The sequence below is a fragment of the Salmo salar genome, chromosome ssa10, assembly GCF_905237065.1.
Source record: "Salmo salar chromosome ssa10, Ssal_v3.1, whole genome shotgun sequence".
NCBI lineage: Eukaryota > Metazoa > Chordata > Actinopteri > Salmoniformes > Salmonidae > Salmo > Salmo salar.
In genome coordinates this window covers 63,132,200-63,155,138 of record NC_059451.1, presented here as the reverse complement: position 1 = coordinate 63,155,138, position 22,939 = coordinate 63,132,200, and the positions used below count along the sequence as shown (strand labels likewise).

The 22,939-nt window shown below is 41.1% G+C and overlaps 1 protein-coding gene across 1 annotated transcript in view; it reads right to left on the bottom strand.

The window, feature by feature from the left end:
* The window catches only part of syt12 (synaptotagmin XII), a 43,437-nt gene extending 24,359 nt beyond the window's left edge, over nucleotides 1-19,078 (bottom strand). The window contains 3 exon segments of the mRNA XM_014123832.2: nucleotides 7,078-7,271; nucleotides 7,766-7,826; nucleotides 18,669-19,078. Coding sequence (XP_013979307.1) covers nucleotides 7,078-7,271; nucleotides 7,766-7,811 — 240 coding nt within the window. The 5' untranslated portion in view covers nucleotides 7,812-7,826; nucleotides 18,669-19,078.
* Nucleotides 19,079-22,939: the final 3,861 nt, after the last annotated feature.

Below are 22,939 nucleotides of genomic sequence, written 5' to 3'. Positions count from 1 at the left end.
GTCTGGCAACAGCTCTGGTGGACAATCCTGAAGTCAGCATGCCAATTGCACGTGAATGTGGTTGATCACCATGGAGACAGAGGGACACACGTTACACTGCGGCCGGCTCTGGGCGGGGGTCTGGTGGAGCCAGATGCATACTGGGATATTGCATGTGCTACCTGCTTGGATGAAAAATTATTTTCATGGATCACTTCAATAAGAGGGAGAGAGCATGAAAACTACGAGGTCAAATCATGACATCAGTGATCTTCAGGTCAGAAAGTCGAGGCTCCGGGGCCTCCCGAGTGGCGCAGCGGTCTAAGGCACTGCATCGCAGTGTTCAATACCAGGATGTGTAACAACCGGCAGTGACCAGGAGTCCCATAGGGCAGCGCACAATTGGCCCAGCGTCGTCCGGGTTAGGGAATGGTTTGACCAAGGGGGCTTTCCTTGGCTCATCGTGCTCTAGTGACTCCTTGTCGTGGGCCGGGTGCTTGCAGGTTGACTTCGGTCATCAGTTGAACGGTGTTTCCTCCGACACATGGGTGCAGCTGGCTTCCGGGTTAAGCGGGCGGGTGTTAAGGAACGCTGTTTGACGGGTCATGTTTCAGAAGACGCATGACTCGACCTTCGTCTCTCCCGAGCCCATTAGGGAGTTGCAGCGATGAGACAAGATCGTACTTGAAATCGGGAGAAAAAGGGGGTACATTTTTTTAATAAAGTCAAGGCTCTAGAAAGAGACCCGAGTTCCCGAGTTGGAATTCCCGAGTTGGATGACTGTTCAAAACTATTTTTCCCAGTCAGAGTTTCCAGTTGCCTTAACTGCACTGAAGGAGGAGATTTCCAAGTTCCCATTTGTTTTTAAAGCGGCAATAATCCCAACCCATACTACTAGCAAAACAAACTGATTGTCATAGCTAACCACCATGCATGAATCTGCAGGTAGATAAAGCTAACCAACTAGGGTCCATGTTAGCTAGCTAACTAACATTAGGCTATAACTAGCAATAAATATGGTTTTCTGACATACAAATAATATTATTACACAGATCATAAACGTAACATTAGCTAGTGAGTCCCCTCTGACAGTACGCTTTAACTTGCAATGGAAACGACTCTGACAAAATTATAAACTCATATCTGAAAATGTAGCTAGCTAGACTCTTACCTGCATACATCGATGAACACTTCTCCCTCTCTTTCACAGATGCCATGGTTGCCCTTAGTTTGAAGATGTAATCTGGTGACAGACTTCAGTGTTCTCTTTTCAACTTCCTCTGCATATTTGCAATCAAACGCCATAATTTTCTCCATCTCCTTAGCTATCATATTTTGCTTCCATCGGGCATTCCATTGTAACGGTTGTCGTCGGATTTAGACCAAAACGCAGCAGGGAAATGTGCACTCATCTTCTTTATTATAAACGGACAAGAAGGAGAACCAAAACAAAGAAACCACAACGACTAATCACATGCTGGTAAGGCACAAAGCTATACACAGCATAATCTCCCACAAAGTACTCAAACACATACCTATATATAGGACTCTCAATCAGAGGCAACTAGAAAACACCTGCCTCCAATTGAGAGTCCAACCCCAATTAACAAAACATAGAAATACAAAAGACTAGACAGAACATAGAAATACACTAACATAGAACAGTGCCCAAAAACCCCGGAATACATAGATCAAATACCCTACTAAATAAACCACCACCCCGAACCACATAAAACAAATAACCTCTGCCACGTCCTGACCAAACTACAATAACAAATAACCCCTATTACTGGTCAGGACGTGACATCCATAGATTTCAAAAGTCTGTCAATTTCTTCAGTGACAACACTGTTGGTCGCAGTTTCTTCCCCATCACTGTCATCAAAAGACTCTACAATGTCTGGTTCAATGGAAACTTTTTTTACCATTTTTACCTAAATCAGGAATTTCTGATTCATTTTCAGAGTCAGAGAGAGTCAGCATGGCATGATTTTCCTCCAGTAGGTGGAGAGCAGTAGCAACAGTTCTTTTGCAGTTCTTCATGATATCTTTCTAAAAAATCCACAGTAGAAAGGTTTGTCTACACATACTGAGCCGCTCATGTTATAGACAGAAGCATGCTACATGGCAAACCAATCTGAACTTATCTCTCGGCAAGTCCAGCCCATCCATTATCTCAGCCAATCATGGATAGCGGGAAGGTTCCTCATAATTTAACAATTTTATTCGTATTTACAGATGGCATACACGTTTGTAATTAAGGCACATGAAAGTTTACATGTTCCAGAAGGCATTTCTGCCCCCCCCTAAAAGTGTTATACGTTCAAATGCCTCTCCTGTGAAGTAGTGACATGCAACATATGTTTCCTGAAACAAGTCACATGTGGATTGTAATACATCCAAAAGTGGAAAAGAATTATCAAAAATTCAGTAAACACAGCATGAATATCCACAAGCAGTTTTGGAATATGTATGAAACATTTTTACAAATTATGGTTTAATTTGTGAAATATTTTTACAGATTTACAGTATATATTCACAGACCATAGTTTCATTTGTGAGTTATGTTGAATATACGCATGGATGGAGGTAGACACACTTACAAAATACAGAAAAAGTGTCACTCCATAGAAATGTCGCTAAATGCTATCAAAAGCATAGAAACTCCTGGTGACAAAACTCTCCAAAGGCAGCCTGAAAAGTAGCTGAATTTGGTGCTAGATTCTCTCTCAAAAATAAATGTTCCTTGAGGGGTCTGAAAACTTGCGTGAGGGATGGAAGAAGGACGCTGTCATTGGAACCTATTCAAAAAAGCTGATTTAACAAAGTGGATATTCGTCAAATCCGGCATCGTTTATATGTTCTAACAGGCCCACAAGGAGTTTACTAAAATCCGACATTGATATACTTAGCTGTTTTTGATGAAAAATATTTAGAGGTTTTCCTTTTCGGGTTTCAAAAAAATCTCAGCTATACGCTTACTCCCGTTCATATAAACTAAACTCAGCAAAAAAAGAAAAGTCCTCTCACTGTCAACTGCCTTCATTTTCAGCAAACTTAACGTGTAAATATTTTGTTTGAACATAACAAGATTCAACAACTGAGACATAAACAGAACAAGTTCCACAGACGTGACTAGCAGAAATTGAATAATGTGTCCCTGAAGAAAGGGCGGGTCAAAATCAAAAGTAACAGTCAGTATCTGGTGTGGCCCACCAGCTGCATTAAGTACTGCAGTGCATCTCCTCCTCATGGACTGCACCAGATTTGCCAGTTCTTGCTGTGAGATGTTACCCCACTCCCATGTTACCCCAAGTTCCCGGACATTTCTGGGGGGAAATGGGATTGAGATCCGGGCTCTTAGCAGGCCATGGCAGAACACTGACATTTCTGTCTTGCAGGAAATCATGCACAGAACGAGGAGTATGGCTGGTGGTATTGTCATGCTGGAGTGTCCGGTCAGGATGAGCCTGCAGGAAGGAGGGAGGAGGATGTCTTCCCTGTAACGCACAACGATGAGATTGCCTGCAATGACAACAAGCTCAGTCCGATGATGCTGTGACACACCGCCCCAGACCATGTGGCCATAATTGCCTACCATCCGTAAGCTGTTAGTGTCTTAACGACCGTTCCACAGGTGCATGTTCATTAATTGTTTATGGTTCATTGAACAAGCATGGGAAACAGTGTTTAAACCCTTTACAATGAAGATCTGTGAAGTTATTTGGGTTTTTACGAATGATCTTTGAAAGACAGGGTCCTGAAAATGGGATGTTTCTTTTTTTGCTGAGTTTAGTAGCATAGCTAACATATAGAAATAGGTGGTGGTAGTTGAAGATGTTTTTAAGTGTAATGCAGTTGATTGGTGACAATGACATGCATATGTATTAGGGTTGACATCTATACAAACATTATACTCCGATTTTTACCCCAACATAGCGTGACTACACATATAAACAATAGCCTAAATGTAGGCACATTTTGATGGGCAGCAATGAAGGGATTCTGGATCTATTTCCTACGAGGGGACGCATTGGTGGTGTTTACATGGCATTTCATTGTTTTGGTCGCTATCCATTGACCTCTTCACTGCATGTCCCAGAGTGCTTTGCACAGCAGGCAAAAGTGAGATTTGTTGTGCAAATTAAAGGGAATTTAATAATATGATATAAACATTGTGCAGCAGCCAAACTGTCATTGTATTACCATGATGAAGATAACAATGGCACATCGGCTGCATATTCTGTATGGGTCATTCTATAGAAGTGTCCAAAAAAAGTTTCAGCACATGTCTTCCAACATGTCAGGCAAACAGTGATCAGTGGCACTCAGGCAGCACTACACCCCTGCAAATTGAAGCGCACCTAGCCTACTCTTTTGGTCATGCAGAAATGAGACCACATGTGTGGATATTTAATAAAAAATTGGGAAGATTTGGCCAAGGAAAAGTTCTGGTTGGTGTCAGGAATTGTAAAACAGTTAGGAAGGGAGGTTAAGTGAAGTAACAGCAAACATGTTGAATGAGCAACTAATGAGCATGGCCGGAGAGCCACACAAGTTTGACGAAATGACCTTATCTTTCAGTTTAATATGGCTATTTACTTTCTTTTGTAGCTCTTGATCAGAAGCAAGCTTTTTGAAAGTAGTTAGGCCAAACTGTCCTCTTCAAGTTTAGCTGGAATTTAACTCAAAAGGATTAGAAAAATGTGATTGGTTGACGATAGGCCTATGACATTGGCTTACATCTCGTCTGACACTGCACAGAATAGATCTCAACAACGATTGGAGAATGTTTAAGATCACCAGTAGAATACCACATCCGTATGATATACGTCGGGTCGGACCCCCCTGTAGCCATGAAGCGATGCACCTGGTCAGCAACAATGTGCAGATACGCTGTGGCGTTCAAACGTTGCTCAATTGGTATCAAGGAAACCTAACGTGTGCCAGGAAAACATTCTCCATTACACCACCAGCCTGTACCATTGACGCCAAACAGTAAGGGGCAATGGACTCAAATTCAGACTCTGTCATCAGCATGACTCAACAGGAACTGGGATTTGTCAGACCAGGCAATGTTTTTCCACTCCTCAACTGTCCAGCGTTGGTGATGGCGTGCCCACTGGAGCCGCTTCTTGTTGTTTATAGCTGATAGTTTAGTGTAGGAACCCGGTGTGGTCGTCTGCTGCAATAGCCCATCCGTGACAAGGACAGATGAGTTGTGCGTTCTGAGATGCCGTTTTGCACACCACTGTTGTACTGCAACGTTATTTTTCTGTTTGTGGCATGCCTATTAGCTTGCACGATTCTTGCCATTCTCCTTAGACCTCTTTCATCAATGAGCTGCCGCCGACTGGATGTTTTTTGTTTGTCGCACCATTCTCTGTAAACTACGTAAGTCCAGAGAGGACATATGAATTACAAATGTATTCCCTCGATATGTTGTGATCACTAATTATTTATCTCTTGATCACGACATAACAAAAAGTTGTTTTGTCGGGATCACAAGAACATTTTCTCATGGTCACGACATAACACAGAAAAAAAAAAAAATGTATGAAATTGTATGAAATGTATGCATTCACTACTGTAAGTCGCTCTGGATAAGAGCGTCTGCTAAATGACTAAAATGTAAATGTAAATAACAAAAGTTGTTTTGTCGGGATCATGAGATAAACTCTATAAATAAGAGTGGACATATTGATGATAGATTGACAGTATGGCTGAGGCAGCAGAACATATGTTTTTATTGATTGCTACACTAAATGATGGGACATTTCATGCTAACATAATGCTTTCATTTGTGTTTGGTGCTCATTATCAGTTTATAAGTTAGAATATTAGCAAGCGAAATGACCTTTACCTTGATTTAAGAGCTCTTGTGGCATCTAAGCCCATGAAAGAAATGTACCATCCCTTAGTGTAGCAATCAATAAAAACATATATACGCTGTCGCCTCAGTTGTCTTTCTTGGCACTGGAAACAAATTGTCTAGAGACCTGCCGCGAATGTAAAGTAACTGTCCATACATCGTTTTTTTTGGTATTTGTTGTTATCGAGCAAAATAGTTACATGTATTGTATTTATGAGTTTTGCTCCATATTGCCAAGCTCTAGCACTTACCCCCAAAATTATTTATCACCGATGTATTTTTATTGCAAAAGATGGGTCAATGTATCACTAAGGATTATTTTCATTTTGTGATACTGGTCCGCTACCCACATGGTGGTCCTCTGTAGCTCAATTGGTAGAGCATGGCACATGCAACTTAAAAATGGAGATAGCCTCAATGGCGCTGCCCGTGCTGTCACAGACACCATAATGGCACAGATACAAAGAGGGCACCTCTATATATCTAAATGGTGTTAATTGTTTCAGTTGTAACCGTCCATTTTGGTTTGGATAACTTGTACTTATTTTTTACTTTATAGAATCCCCAGCTAACAAATGTACATCCCAGCAAACATATATTTTAGTCCCAAACATATATTAGATGTTTGGTAGTGACACTTGTTAAAAACACATGAAGACAATGCAGGCAGACAGACTACTCACCATGTGACCATGCTTGAGAGGGGTACAATCTCATCACCTGGTGATATTGGTAGGGGTGTAGCTTAAGGCACATCCATTCTACAGTCTTTTAATGTGTATGTTTCGGTAGTAACATCAAAAGGTAGGACAGCATTTTTTTTTTTAAAGATGTTTAAAAGTTAACAAAACTACCAATTCGATCAGTATCTTTCAATGTAACAACTCAAGATGTTCTATTGAAATAATAGTGTTTACGCCCTTAAAGACTAAAATATAATATTACAACATTTTCCTCGACTCCCATGGACCAATAAGAGCTCAAATATAGGAAGTAGCCTGTTTACAACATACCCCAAATGTATAAAGTTAGTGGCTTGTGTATTGTAGTGGTGGTTTCCATACATCTAAGATTTTTTTATTGATTTATTTATGAATATGCTGCTTACTAATGTGCTATGAAGTCCTTATGTAGGTATCCTTTGAATTAAGTTTAAACCGAGAATTCTTGGTATTTTCAACATTATCTCCCAATGTTGTATCAATGGACTTTAAATAAACTCTGACCTTTTGCCGCGCTTCTGAGAAGGAGTTGCCATATTTTTCTTGTAGATAGCGGTAGTCAAAGTTTGGGAAGGGTGAGGGTGCAGGAAAGGAGCCAGACTTCCATAACTTCCAGAGGTTGACTCCTGCCACCGCCAACAACAGGAGGAACCCAGCCACGAACACCCCTACCTCCCATTCGGGGGGAGCTCGGACCACTGAGGGGAAATAACATTTGTTTGTTAAGCAAATTATGTCCACTATTTACTGTAATGTATCATCAAACGAAGAAGTGCTTGATAAAACCTTTATAACACTATACATTCATAACACAATGAGTGCCATTTGATGACTCGTTACCAACAAAAACAGCATTCTCATTTGCACCTAAAAACACATTTCACACATTCGACTTGAAAGAACCATTATCAACTGTTACTGCCGTCTCTCTCTTAAGAAAAATGACTTATTATGAATGCCCAAAGCGGACAGTTTCACATTGCCTTTTCAAAGCAGCAAACAGGCAATTTATGGAATACCTTGGTCTTTTTAATGTGGGTATGTCAAAGCCTTGTTTAAGTGTTCTTATGAAGGGTTGGCTTAAGGACACACACAAACAGACTGAATCGGTGGCTCTGCTGTGTGTGCCCAAGCAGCATGAAACATCAGAATGGATGGGGCATCGTGGGGCCACGCACACACACAGACTCACCGCTGATATGGTAGTCCGATATATCCTTGCCCTGTGCTGAGGACATTGTACAGCCACCAGCCTAAAAACAAAAGAACACTAGTTTGTTCTTTGTTGAATGCACCAGTGTATAATGCATTATGAATGCATTATAATGGCTTCTGTTACATACATATTGCACTATACGCATAAGCATAAACATTACAAGAGTAATCCTAGGTACAGTATAAGCAATCATAAGTGCTCCTTATATCATCCTTTATAAGTGCATATAAAGGCTAGAAGTGCATTCGTAACGGATTACATACAGACGCTTCATCACTCAAAGTGCATTATAAGACATGCTATGAACATTCATAACAGTTCACAGCTCCCTTATAATGTCATCCTTTATAAATGCACAAATACCATAATTACATTCATAAGTCATTATTGGTGGTTTGTCATATATAATACAATAGTGTATTAATACTTAAAAACATTCATAAATATTTCTGTCTCCTTGTGCCAGCATATAAATAAAAAAAAGACTTATGTATGCCTTCATAATACAGTAAAACATAGATTCATAGTAGAAGTAACAGCTAAAGAGTGCTCTATTTACTACAGTTTATTGAACTGGTTATTGTCCAGAAGCCTGTATTACAATGTTGAGCATGACATCAGCTTAATCTTGCCATAAGCACTCATAACAACCAATTTACTGATCATGACACATGCAGATGCTGTGTTCGGTTAGCATGCATATAATGACACTAGATCCTTTAAGACAGATTAGAGAAGTTTTAATATTGGATATAGACAGAGCATGTCTTTCAAGGTAAAGTACAACACAATATTTTTGTATCGCAATATCAACACAAGCAAATTTGCGGGTGTTAAAATCTCGGTGTTGATTCTAGTGGGCTTAACACCAGTGGGATTGAAATTGACACCACATGAGGTGAATACATGAAGTTTTCTTTGAATCACAGTGGAATCATCAATGTGTTGAGTTCATTTCCATTTACTCTCTCAGAATGAAAAAGACATCACATTTCCCAGCAGGCTTCGTTGCAGGTTGCTTTTTAGAATAGTTTGTTTTAATATCTATGTTTCTGCATGCACATTGATTCATTAATGTATCTTATACTACACAAAGAAAAATAACAGATTTTTTTTAACTAATCCAATCTGTAATTGGTTGGATTTATTTCATTTATCAATGTTCCCTATCCTGGCAGTCTTTTTAACTGCAGTTGCGGGTGATTAACAGTTCCAATTGTTGAATCCAAAGGATTCCATTGGAATTATATAACACTTTGCAAGCCAGCATAATGTGACTTGCCGATGTGGCCTGTAAACCAGGAGTTTCAGACCACTGTATTAGAGTAAAACTAGGCTGTCGAAGTATGGTATTGTGAATTTTTTTATATATATTGTCATAAATAATGTAATTTGGCACTCACTCGGTGAAGGATACGGGACTGCAAAAATCATGTCTGTCACTAGCACACACAGTCATGGGTGGTACTGGTACCTCTAAAATTCACACAAAAGACACCCTCTAAAATAATATGCAAATAAGGCTTTACACCCTACAGTGTTAAAACAACACCCCAAAACAAGTTATTGTAACACCACGTTTTAATTCCCAAACACTGAGAAAGTGTAACAGCATCAGCTCTAATAAAGTGTTAATTTAAGTCGTAATTTGCACCCATGGTGTTATGGACCCAACACTCTTGGGGTTTTAGTTTATCAACACTTTGAAAACTGTTAGTTTAACACAGGTTTCTCCAACCCTGGTCCTGGAGAGCTACCCTCCTGTGGGTTTTTACGCCAACCCCAGTTGTAACTAACCTGATTTAGCTTATCAGCTAGCTAATTATTAGAGTCAGGTGTGCTAGATTAGGGTTGGAGTGAAAACCTACAGGACAGTAGCTCTCCAGGAACAGGGTTGGAGAGCCCTGGTTTAACACTATTTAAGATGGGCAGATCATTTCTAAGAAAGTGTTCAATTTAACACTGTGGGTGTTAAAATTCCGATCGCAAATTTGGTGTGCAGTAAACAGCAAAAATGGCAGCCTCAGTATGAGTCATTCACCCACCATCCCTCCCCCTCTTTGGAAGCGCCCTGCAACTCCGTCTAGACTGAGGCTTAAGCTTACGGTATGTTTCCCAGTCGAAACTGTTCACACATATATTATGACGGAATCTTTAGAAGTTTTTGTTAGTTTTGGTCTTCGGCAGGTTTTTTTTGGGCTGTTTGTGCACACTATTTTTTTTCTTGTAGCAAGTCGAAGTTCGGTAGCTGAAATCTACACCCCCTTCAGCGGTGGTTGGTCAACAGTACTACTCCTAGTAGGAGTAGGAACTTTAAGTGTTTGTTGTCATTCAACGGAAGATGACTAGTTTTCATGCACATATTTTCACTTGAGAAATACTGTACCAAACATCTGCACCAAAAATGTCAAAATGTATTACAGATTTATTGATTAATCTCTATTGTTTTGAGGAAGTATACTGGCTATGTTGTTGCTATGGCGTCTCAAGCAGTAATATTTCTTGTTTTTAAAGCGAAGGTCTTTTAATAAGGGAGTATGTGAGCACAGATGTTCGCTTCCCCTAGCCGAGTTCTGCTAGAAGCAAACCCAACCTGTGTATGCGGATGACTTTAGAGTAAACAGGAACATTACACTAATGACATAGAAGGGGGGATGAGGAGGTAGGGGAGAAATCACTCAATTCTGCTGAGCGATTTGTAAATGCAGGGCAGCCCAAGTAAATAATTAAATTGGCTGGCGCAGTGCAGGCAAATGACAGCTGCTGAAATGCCATTAGTAGGGTCCTACTGTAGCACAGAGAGAGAGAGCGAGGGGTGGGCTCTGCTAAACTTGCCTCTGGCAGCTGTGAAGACTACAGCCTGTCTCTCTCATCTATAGTCTGACTTTTCACAAACTGATCTGGACTAGGCTTAATCAGGTTAGTTCAGGCTAGTGGAAGCTTCCTTTCACAAGGGAGAGGGAGGAGAGAGGGGGAAGGGAGGGAAATAATGATACAGATAGAGGGACTGAGAAAGTGAGCATCAGAAAGCAAGAGACAAAAAGCTGTGTGGGCTAAAACCTCTATTCTCCTTAGTGAACCCTTCTGAGTGAGACAGAGAGACAAGGAAGAAAAGGTCTCCACACAATGTCATTTGGTGCTGTGTATTGGCAGGCATATATTGAATTTCAATTGCCAGGGTCAAGCCCAATGAAAAATGGATTGGAATAATAACTATTGATTCCAGTGATTGACACCGAACATGATGATTAAGTACTGCATCCTGGGTTTTTCTCCAAACCAATAAGTATCAGGGCTTTGTTAGAGAGGGCATTTTGCTAAACTAATTACCAAAGAGAATTGAAATAAAGAGGCATAGAAAACTGCTTCCCCAATAGAAATCCCCGGTCATACATGTCATAGCAATGTTAGCTAGTATAGTTAAAGGGCAGAAACACATAATTGGGTCTAACTGTCGTGTCGTGCCGAACTCTGCATGTGCAGGCCGTCAAATCAAAGGCACTCCTTCGATATTAAGTTGTTTTTGGCGAAAATGAAAACGAGTTAGTTTGTCACTTTCACAAGGCAGTAGTAATGAGATTTTCAGCAACTAAATACATTGGCTTGAATCTAGGTTTTGCCTTTAGATTTAGAAAAACAATGTCACTTCTCCCATTGACTTGCCAAACCCCAAACTCTAGTCGGGTCTGTCGAGTCTGCTTTGCGATGCCTTCCCGGAAGTATCGCGATGTTTAACCTCTAGGTTTGAAAACTCTGTGGCATTACAGTCCTTGTTCTGGAAATAATTAGCATAATAACATTTCAGTTGTAGTGTCAAATTTGCATACTAAAGTACTTGGCCCATCTATTCTGAATTTGCTCAATCCTCTACATCTCATGGGTACTTTACAACTAATATTCACTAATAGTGTAGTTGCAAAACCATCCAAGTGCTATGATGAAACTGGCTCTCATGAGGACCACCACAGGAAGACCCAGAGTTACCTCTGCTGCAGAGGATAAGATCATTAGAGTTACCAGCCTCAGAAATATCCCAAATAAATACTTCAGAGTTCAAGTAACAGACACATCTCAACATCAACTGTTGAGAGGAGACTGCGTGAAGCAGGCCTTCATGGTTGAATTGCTGCAAAGAAACCATTTCTAAAAGATACCAATAATAAGAAGAGGTTTGCTTATGCCAAGAAACCTGAGCAAAGGACCTTAGACCAGTGGAAATCTGTCCTTTGGTCTGATGAGTCCATATTTGAGATTTTTGGTTCCAACCGCTGTGTCTTTCTGAGACGCAGAAAAGGTGAACGGATGATCTCTGCATGTGTGGTTCCCACCGTGAAGCATGGAGGAGGTGTGATGGTGCGGGGGTGCTTTGCTGGTGACACTGTCAGTGATCTTTTATAAATTCAAGGCATACTTAATGTGCATGGCTACCACAGCATTCTGCAGCGATACACCATCCCATCTGGTTTGCGCTTAGTGGGACTATCATTTGTTTTACAACAGGACAATGACTCAACACATCTCCAGGCTGTGTAAGGGCTATTTGACCAAGAAGGAGAGTGATGGAGTGCTGCATCAGATGACTTGGCCTCCACAATCACCCGACCTCAACCCAATTGAGATGGTTTGGGATGAGTTGGACCGCAGAGGGAAGGAAAAGCAGCCAACAAGTGCTCAGCATATATGGGAACTCCTTCAAGACTGTTGGAAAAGCATTCCAGGTGAAGCTGGTTGAGAGAATGCCAAGAGTGTGCAAAGCTGTCATCAGGACAAAAGGTGGCTACTTTAAAGAATATTAAATATATTTTGATTTGTTTAACACTTTTTTGGTTACTACATGATTCCATATGTGTTATTTCATAGTGTAGATGTCTTCACTATTATTCTACAATGTAGAATAATAGTAAAAATAAAGAAAAAACCTTGAGTAGGTGTCCAAACTTTTGACTGGTACTCTTCATATCGTGGGCATAATAATGACATAAGAGGTCATAAACATTCATGACAAACTATGGCTAACCTTACACAGTAGTTGGTTAGTGCCTAGCTGCTCTGTTCAATTCCACTGACATCCACTGTCATGACTGTTTATAACATCTATTATCAGGATTACAGCATATGGCTGCCTCAGACGAGAGGCCATGTCAGTGACAGATCGACCCGATCCAGTCACAAACTAAACAATCCCCCTACTCGGACTGACAGATATTACAACAGCCATATGCCTTACTTTATGAGACTGCTTAAAGCTGTCATCCTTAATGGTGAAACTGCCATTTCTGTTACTGACGTTCTTAATGGTGAAACTGCCATTTCTGTTACTGACGTTGTTTCACTCTGACATCATTGCACGTGCCACAGAACACCAGAATATGTACTGCATATTTTTCACCTCTGCTTCGTCAACACAACAAAAACAACGGCCGTGGGACGGACAGTGGCGTTGTTTCCGCTAATGTGGATTCCATTGTTAACACTGCTTGACTGTAATATTGTATACCACATCTCCAATACCATTAACTTCAATCTTTTTTGTTTTACTTACTTACATAGGCCTATGTATGCTGCAATTCAGTTTGCTGTAGAAGTGTACAATTCAAATACACCTTCAATGTATAACTATAAATGTATAACTTGATATTTCAAGTAGGTAATATTATCTTACGTTAGCTTATCAATCCAATGCAACACAGCTGATACAATATCAAGCTGGTGAAAAAGAACTATATGATAGCTCCTAATATTCCTCGAAGCAAATATCAGTGAATAATACTAAATTAAGCAGATGGCGCCAAGCAGAAATATGGCGAAAACTCTGGACCGATTATTCTGAATGATTCAATGACTCTACTTCTTTTGCTTCTGTCGATGAAAAGGATAACCTTTCGACTCAGAGACAGAAAAGCAAGCTTGTTGTGGGAACACCCTCCCTGTGGAGCTGTGTGACACCGCGCCCTACACAGTGCCTACAGAGAACAAGAGAGCACAGCCGGTGTGTGTGTGTGAGAGAGATTCTCTGCGTGTGTGTGTGTGTGTGAGAGAGAGAGAGAGATTCTCTGCGTGTGTGTGTGTGAGAGACTGTGTGTGTGTGTGTGTGTGTGTGTGTGTGTGTGTGTGTGTGTGAGAGATCGAGAGATAGACTGTGTGTGTGTGTGTGAGAGAGATTCTCTGCGTGTGTGTGTGTGTGTGTGTGAGAGAGATTCTCTGCGTGTGTGTGTGTGTGTGAGAGATCGAGAGATAGACTGTGTGTGTGTGAGAGAGAGAGACTGTGTGTGTGTGTGTGTGAGAGAGATCGAGAGATAGACTGTGTGTGTGTGTGAGAGAGATCGAGAGATAGACTGTGTGTGTGTGAGAGAGAGACTGTGTGTGTATCCTGTTAGCACTTCTGCTGTGTTGGCTCTCATAAAGAGCATCATGATTGGCTCCTCTGTGTCTTTGCAGGGGAGACCACACAGCGCATGGGCAAACACACGCAGTACACACTAGTCAGTCAGCCCTTCTGTTGAGAGCCCTGGCACTATCAAAGACAATCTTCTGTCAACAACAAAAACTGCAGAGTGTGTGTGTACTAAATGTGTGCTTATCTGTACAAATGTAAAAGAACAGGACCTGGTGTGTTACCCCTACTGAAGAAAATGTGTACAACTTCCCTTTATTGGTCCTCTACGCTAAAACACCATTTATCAAATATAATGGATGCAGTGCTGCGAGAGAGAGAGACAGAGAGACAGAGAGAGAGAGAGAGAGAGAGAGAGAGAAGGGTGGGGATCAAAAAAGAGATAACGATCACGTGTGTGCTTTTGTCAGCTTCTCTCTCTCTTCCTCCTTGCCAGAGGGGGAGAAGGGGAGAGGGAGATCAAGAAAGAGAGAACGATCACAGCAAGTGTGCTTTCGTCATCTTCTCTCGCTCTTCTTTCTCACCGGCTTCGGTACAACTAATAAATCAACTTTGCCTTTAATCTCGCGCAATGAGTCATAATAAAAATGAACTGCATCGCTGCCACAGTGCCTGGGAAAAGGGAATAGCCTATCCTAGCGTGGCGGTTATTCCGGCTTGCCTCTGCCACAAACGCATTCGCTTCGGTTGCCAGATATAGGCTGGGTTTCTGTACAGCACTTTGAGATATCAGGTGATGTAAGAAGGGCTTTATAAATAAATTTGATTTTGATATAGTTTCCTTCGCCGGCACATTTGACAGCTTTTTCCCCTGTGCTTTTAACTAAAAGCAACAACGCGCCGCGGAGCCACCGAGAGCTAGCTGGCGCAGGGCTTTTGAAACGTCAGAGGATAGGAGAATCTTGAAACTGTGGCCTCCCCCTCACAGTGAATCACCAGCTCAATCAATCAAGGTGAAAACACAACTCCCCTTCTTCCGCTGACACTTGCATCCCTTGAGACCTAGCAGGGAACACTATGGAAATGCAATCTATTATTATCGTTGGGGAACACTTTAGTTATTGCTTAAGCCCCAAACTGAAGCCAATAAGGACTGCCTATAGTCCACATAGGTGCTATAGCTGCATAAACATCTATAACTACAGTGCCTTCAGAAAGTATTCATACCACTTGACTTATTCCACATTTTGTTGTGTTACTGCCTGAATAAAACATTTATTCATCTACACACAATACCCCATAATGACAAAGTGAAAACATGTTTTTAGAAATGTTTGCAAATGTATTGAAAATGAAATACCGAAATATCTAATTTACATACACTACCGTTCAAAAGTTTGGGGTCACTTAGAAATTCCTTGTTTTTGAAAGAAAAGCACATTTTTGGTCCATTAAAATGACATCAAATTGATCAGAAATACAGTGTAGACATTGTTAATGTTGTAAATGACTATTGTAGCTGGAATGGCTGATTTTTTATGGAATATCTACATAGGCATACAGAGGCCCATTATAAGCAACCATCACTCCTGTGTTCCAATGGCACGTTGTGTTAGATAATCCAGGTTTATCATTTTAAAAGGCTAATTGATCATTAGAAAACCTTTTTGCAATTATGTTAGCACAGCTGAAAACTGTTGTTATGATTAAAGAAGCAATAAAACTGGCCTTCTTTAGACTAGTTGAGTATCTGGAGCATCAGCATTTGTAGGTTCGATTACAGGCTCAAAATGTCGAGAAACAAAGAACTTTGTTCTGAAACTTGTCAGTCTATTCTTGTTCTGAGAAATGAAGGCTATTCCATGCGAGAAATTGCCAAGAAACTGAAGATCTCGTACAACGCTGTGTACTACTCCCTTCACAGAACAGCGCAAACTGGCTCTAACCAGAATAGAAAGAGGAGTGGGAGTCCCCGGTGCACAACTGAGCAAGAGGACAAATACATTAGTGTCTAGTTTGAGAAACAAACGCCTCACAAGTCCTCAACTGGCAGCTTCATTAAATAGTACCTGCAAAACACCAGTCTCAATGTCAACAGTGAAGAGGCGACTCCGGGGTGCTGGCCTTCTAGGCAGAGTTGCAAAGAAAAAGACATATCTCAGACTGGCCAATAAAAAGAAAAGATGGGCAAAAGAACAAAGACACTGGACAGAGGCAGCTGTGGGTCTTTCGGGCTAAGTCTCTAAGAGCTTTGCACACATGGGTTGTACAATTTTTGCACATTATTCTTTTTAAAATCCTTCAAACTCTGTCAAGTTGGTTGTTGATCATTGCTAGACAGCCATTTTAAAGTCTTGCCATCAATTTTCAAGCCGATTTAAGTCAAAACTGTAACTAGGCCACTCAGGAACATTCAATGTCGTCTTGGTAAATAACGCCAGTATATATTTGGCCTTGTGTTTTAGGTTATTGTCCTGCTGAAAGGTGAATTTGTCTCCCAGGATGTGTTGGAAAGCAGACTGAACCAGATTTTCTTCTAGGATTTTGCCCGTGCTTTGCTCTATTCCAAACATACCCATAACATGATGCAGCCACCACCATGCTTGAAAATATGAAGAGTGGTACTCAGTGATGTGTTGTGTTTGCCCCAAACATAACGCTTTGTATTCAGGACATGAAGTTCATTTAATTGCCACATTGTTTGCAGTTTTACTTTAGTGTCTTAATGCAAACAGGATGCATGTTTTGGAATATTTTTATTCTGCACAGGCTTCCTTCTTTTTTACTAGCTACTCTGTCCAGCTCCAGCCCAGGAACAGAGAGATTGGAACACATCATCATGGGAGTGTGTGGGTGTTAAATCAATGGTCGAGCAGACAGGAGTAGCAGGCCTATTCCCTGAGGCCCCAACAACCAATTCTGTAAAGGTCTCATACCAGAGCAAAGGCAAGGACAGGTTGTGACAATGTAAAAGTATATATTTTTTTCCCAAGTGATTTTGATAAGCAGCTCCGAAGCCATTATTTCAGCAGTTTGGAGTTTATTAAATTTTGTTCAATCTTGTGCTGAAGAGCCCACGCACAGTCAATTTCTATAGGTTGTTAGGGAGTGGGTTGTTGGGTACAATAGATGATTCAAGTCTATTTTCTATCAACAAACAATCACAACTTTTCAGAATGGTAGCGTGGGATCATGCTCCGACCTAGAGTGTCGTTCTGAAAGAACGGCTTCCGTTGTGTCACTCGATTACTTCTCACAAACAGCCCAAAGGCTTGCCAAAGTATATCGTCTGGTCTTTGGCATCCCAACGCATATAGCGTAACTGGCAATACACGCCTAACCACCCGTGACCAGCGAGTACATGAAACATCCTCCATTCTTCCTTAACTAGCTTTAATGGTGTGCCTCCAGAATAAGTTTTTAAAAAATCCTCCCCCAGAAATTGCCCTGCGGAGCATGTACCTCGAGATCCCCTGAATTGTTTGATACTACTGCACTGTCGGAGCTAGGAACACAAGCATTTCGTCACAACTGCAATAACATCTGCTAAATATGTGTATGTGACCAATAACATCTGTTTTGATTTGATTTGCTAGTGTGGCTAACACATTGTGTCCAGCATTCAGCCAATCAGGTTGCACCAGTCTGTTGTTTACCCCTACTGCTGTACACAACGCATTAGCCACCCTATCATGGTGGTGAGAAAATTAGTTTAAGACAGTATGACTATTTATCAAAAAGGAATTTGGGCGGCCCCCCATTTAATCGCGTTAAGGAGGAAAACGATGCCTTTGCAGCCTGATAGGAGGATGTTTTACGTACAAACTGGTCAGGTAGAGGAAATAAACAATGTCAGGAAGAAGTACGCCCTCTAGGGGTTTTGGCACTACACAAACATAAGCTTTAATGTGAATATTCGTTTGTGGCCTCAACACATAATATATATTTTCCATTACGAAAAAATATTGCAATCCGAGTGCAGTAAAACTACAACTGCAGTTAGAGTGCAGTACACTAAAAGTTATTCTGCAATTACCGAGACCAAATTACCACAGTCGACAGCAGTTATTGGACTTTTAATGCAGTTTCAAAACGGCAATCTTCTTTTGTTAGGATCAGTAGCCTATGTGGGCTATAGCATTTACAATATGTTGCTAGTGACCAGTCCAATTATGCTGTTACCCCCTCTACGCCATTATAATACTTATTCATAATGGTACTATATTTACATTGCATGGGCCAGCTTTATGGAGAAGCTGTCACTGTCTGCGATGCAAATCAATGTTTCGGTCGATTGTTGCTTACAGAATGGAATTACATTTGATCTACTCATAAAGGTATAATGCTATACAATTAATATAATTGTTCTTCTTATTGACAATAACAACTCAATCCATGCAGAACTAGAGGTTAGACATAATAAGACAAAAAGTGTCTCCATACACTCGGCATATGGGCGCTTCATAGAACAAGGGTTTGCATATTCGAGCACACAAACATTAAATAAAGTGGATTCATTTGATGAAAGACTAGCGTTGGTCTTACCTAGGAGTTTTATTTTGGTGCAAGGGGGAAGGGGGGTAAACTCCACCGCTCTCCCTTCAGTTTACTCGCCGCTCTCCATCGAAACGCACAGGTGCCTGTCTTTCCGCGGGAAACGTGATGGAGATTCACCCCTGTTCAGCGCATCCGCTCGATTGTATTGAATTGAAATCATTCAACGAGGGGCCTTCCCACTCGAGATGCATGCGATGCGAGGTCCTGATGACACAGTCGCTACAGAAGCATTTCTATGGGAACGTTCCTCCCGACTGCAGAAGTAGCCTAGTCACACCCCTGCAATGCAACTTCCAGCACTTGACCAGAATACACCGGAGCGCTCAATACAAAGGATATAGATACCGCGTTATTTTCTTATGCAACGGACACAATTTCAGAAGCTCACGATACCATACACATGTATACACTGAGTATACAAAACATTAAGAACACCTGCTCTTTCCATGACATAGACTGACCAGGTGAATCCAGGTTAAAGCTATGATCCCTTATTGATGTCACTTGTTAAATCCACAGTCAGTGTAAATGAAGGGGAGGAGAGTTTCAATAATTATTTTTAAGCCTTGAGACAATTGAGACATGGATTGTGTATGTGTGCCATTCAGAGGGTGAATGGGCATGACAAAATATTTAAGTGCCTTTGAATGGGTAGGTGCCAGGCACGGGTTTGTGTCAAAAACTGCAACAATGCTAGGTTTTTCACACTCAAAAGTTTCTGTGTGTATCAAGAATGGTCCACCACCCAAACGGCTTCCAGCCAACTTGACACAACTGTGGGAAGCATTGGAGTCAACGTGGGCCAGCATCCCCATTGAACGCTTTCTACATCTTGTAGAGTCCATGCCCCAACGAATTGAGGCTGTTCTGAGGGCGAAAGGGGTGGGTGCAACTGAGTCCCATAGGATGGCGCACAATTGGCCCAACGTCGTCCGGGTTAGGGTTTGGCCATCATCGTAAATAAGAATTTGTTCTTAACTGACTTACCTAGTTAAATAAAGGTTAAATAAAAATTAAAAAACTCAATATCAAGTGGTCCTAATGTTTGGTATACTCAGTCAGTGTATATCTCATCCTCTACTGCAGTATTTCCCAACTCCAGTCCTCGAGTACCTGACAGTACATATTTTTGTTGTGGCCCTGGACAAGCACACCTGATTCTACTTGTCAACTAATCATCAAGCCATTGGCAAGTTGAATCAGATGTTTTTGTACAACAACAATGTATGCTGTTGGGGGTACTCGCGGACCAGAGTTGGAAACACTTCTCTATTGTAATAGCCTATTCCAACACACTATTGGGCGATTCTATTAATGTATGCGTGGGTGGGTGGGTGGTAGAGAGAGAGACTGGCAATTTAATTAACCCAATCATTTGACTTAATGAAATACATTGTTTCTAATGAAGTATAGCACAATGTATGTAATTTGACTACTTAGGCTACTTTCATCCAAGACTCTCATACTGCTGTGCCAAAATGCACCTGTGTAGGCTACTTCATGCCAATAAACCACATACAACTAATTGAATAAGGAAAGAGAGATGGAAGAGTCAAAGGGCTGAAAATCACAGCAGAGGATGCCCACATAATCTTCAAATGATGATATTGATTGCACAGTGGCAATTGTGTTAATAATGATATCCTGTTAGGGCTAGGGGGCAGTATTGACACGGCTGGATAAAAAACATACCCGATTTAATCTGGTTACCACTCCTACCCAGTAACTAGAATATGCATATACTTATTACATATGGATAGAAAACACCCTAAAGTTTCTAAAACTGTTTGAATGGTGTCTGTGAGTATAACAGAACTCAAATGGCAGGTCAAAACCTGAGAGATTCCTTTACAGGAAGTGGCCTGTCTGACCATTTCTTGAACTTCTTTTCCATCTCTATCTTTTACTAAGGATCTCTGCTCTAACGTGACACTTCCTACGTCGTCCATAGGCGCTCAGAGCCCGGGAAAAACCTGAATGTCGTCATCCCAGCCCCAGGCTGAAACACATTATCGCCTTTCTCAAGTGGCCGATCAAGGGACTCTGGGCTTAGGCGCGTGACCTGACCGCCCTCGCCATTGTGATTTTTTCCTCTGTTTGCCGAAAAGGAGATTCCCTGTCGGAATATTATCGCTTTTCTACGAGAAAAATGGCATAACAATTGATTTTAAACAGCGGTTGACATGCTTCGAAGTACGGTAATGGAATATTTAGAATTTTTTTGTCACGAATTGCGCCATGCGCGCGACCCTTCTTTACCATTTCGGATAGTGTCTGGAACGCACGAACAAAACGCCGCTATTCGGATATAACGATGGATTATTTTGGACCAAACCAACATTTGTTATTGAAGTAGCAGTCCTGGGAGTGCATTCTGATGAAGACAACAAAAGGTAATCAAACTTTTATAATAGTAAATATGATTATGGTGAGTGCTAAACTTGCCGGGTGTCTAAATAGCTAGCCCGTGATGCCTGGGCTATGTACTTAGAAAATTGCAAAATGTGCTTTCACCAAAAAGCTATTTTAAAATCGGACATATCGAGTGCATAGAGGAGGTCTGTATCTATAATTCTTAAAATAATTGTTATGCTTTTTGTGAACGTTTATCGTGAGTAATTTAGTAAAATGTTAGCGAATTCCCCGGAAGTTTGCGGGGGGGTATGCTAGTTCTGAACGTCACATGCTAATGTAAAAAGCTGGTTTTTGGACAGTGTGGTTAGATTAACGAGAGTCTTGTCTTTAAATAGCTGTAAGTCATATGTTTGAGAAATTGAAGTAATAGGATTTTTAAGGTTTTGAAAATCGCGCCACAGGCTTCAAGTGGCTGTTACGTAGGTGGGACGAATTCGTCCCGCCTAGCCCAGAGAGGATATGAGAGGTTGCCCTGCAGAGCATGTACCTCTGGATCCCCTGGGCCACAGGATGAGCAGCGTTATTATCCCTTTCACCTGTCTTTCAATCATGAAGAAGATCATGTACAGCCTGTGATCTCTACATTGACCATTGTAGCCTATACTCATATCCCCAACAACCATCAAATGGTGTTCAGTTTAGTTATTCTATAGCATACCTGTAGGATATTAGATATGCCAACTAGAATTTGCCATTCAAGGCTACAGCAGTAACATGATCTTATCTAGTATGTGAGAAAACATGCAACTTATAAAAAGTCCATGTAGCATATATGACTTGAAATTGGGAAATTGTTGAGATGACATGGCATATTCCACCAACCCAATTACTTTTGCTTGGTGTGAGTTGAATTTGAAAAACAATGTTGAGTGAACTTAAACATTGAAGTTGGCCTTTGCAACACAAATAGCTGAGTACATCACACAAGAGCGTTTGATTTGCTAAGACCCGCAATGTGAAATACTGTCTAGGCTTAAATACATATCTCATTAACATATTACCCAGTGTGCCTTTCAGCAAGTTGTCAATTTACGTGCCAGGGACCAGTTAACAACTGAAACGTATTTCAGAGGCCAAAATAAGATGCATTAAACCTGGTATAGCAAAAAAGTTTGTGGATTTGTTGTAACCATTGAGATTGTTTATCTGGTCTATGGCTGGTCAGAGCAGATTTTAAATATGCTACTGTCTGGTACATTAATTGGATCATGACTGAACCTGGAAAGGAGTCAAAGGGTACAAGATTAACATACTTGTCTCAACACACACACATACATAGTATCTCACAAAAGTGAGTACACCCCTCACATTTTTGTAAATATTTGAGTATATCTTTTCATGTGACAACACTGAAGAAATGGCACTTTGCTACAATGTAAAGTAGTGAGTGTACAGCTTGTATAACAGTGTAAATTTGCTGTCCCCTCAAAATAACACAACACATAGCCATTAATGTCTAAACCGCTGGCAACAAAAGTGTGTACACCCCTAAGTGAAAATATACAAATTGGGCCCAAAGTGTCAATATTTTGTGTGGCCACCATCATTTTCCAGCACTGCCTTAACCCTCTTGGGCATGGAGTTCACCAGAGCTTCACAGGTTGCCACTGGAGTCCTCTTCCACTCCTCCATGACGACATCACGGAGCTGGTGGATGTTAGAGACCTTGCACTCCTCCACCTTCCGTTTGAGGATGCCCCACAGATGCTCAATAGGGTTTAGGTCTGGAGACATGCTTGGCCAGTCCACCACCTTTACCCTCAGCTTCTTTAGCAAGGCAGTGGTCGTCTTGGATGTGTGTTTGGGGTCGTTATCATGTTGGAATACTGCCCTGCGGCCCAGTC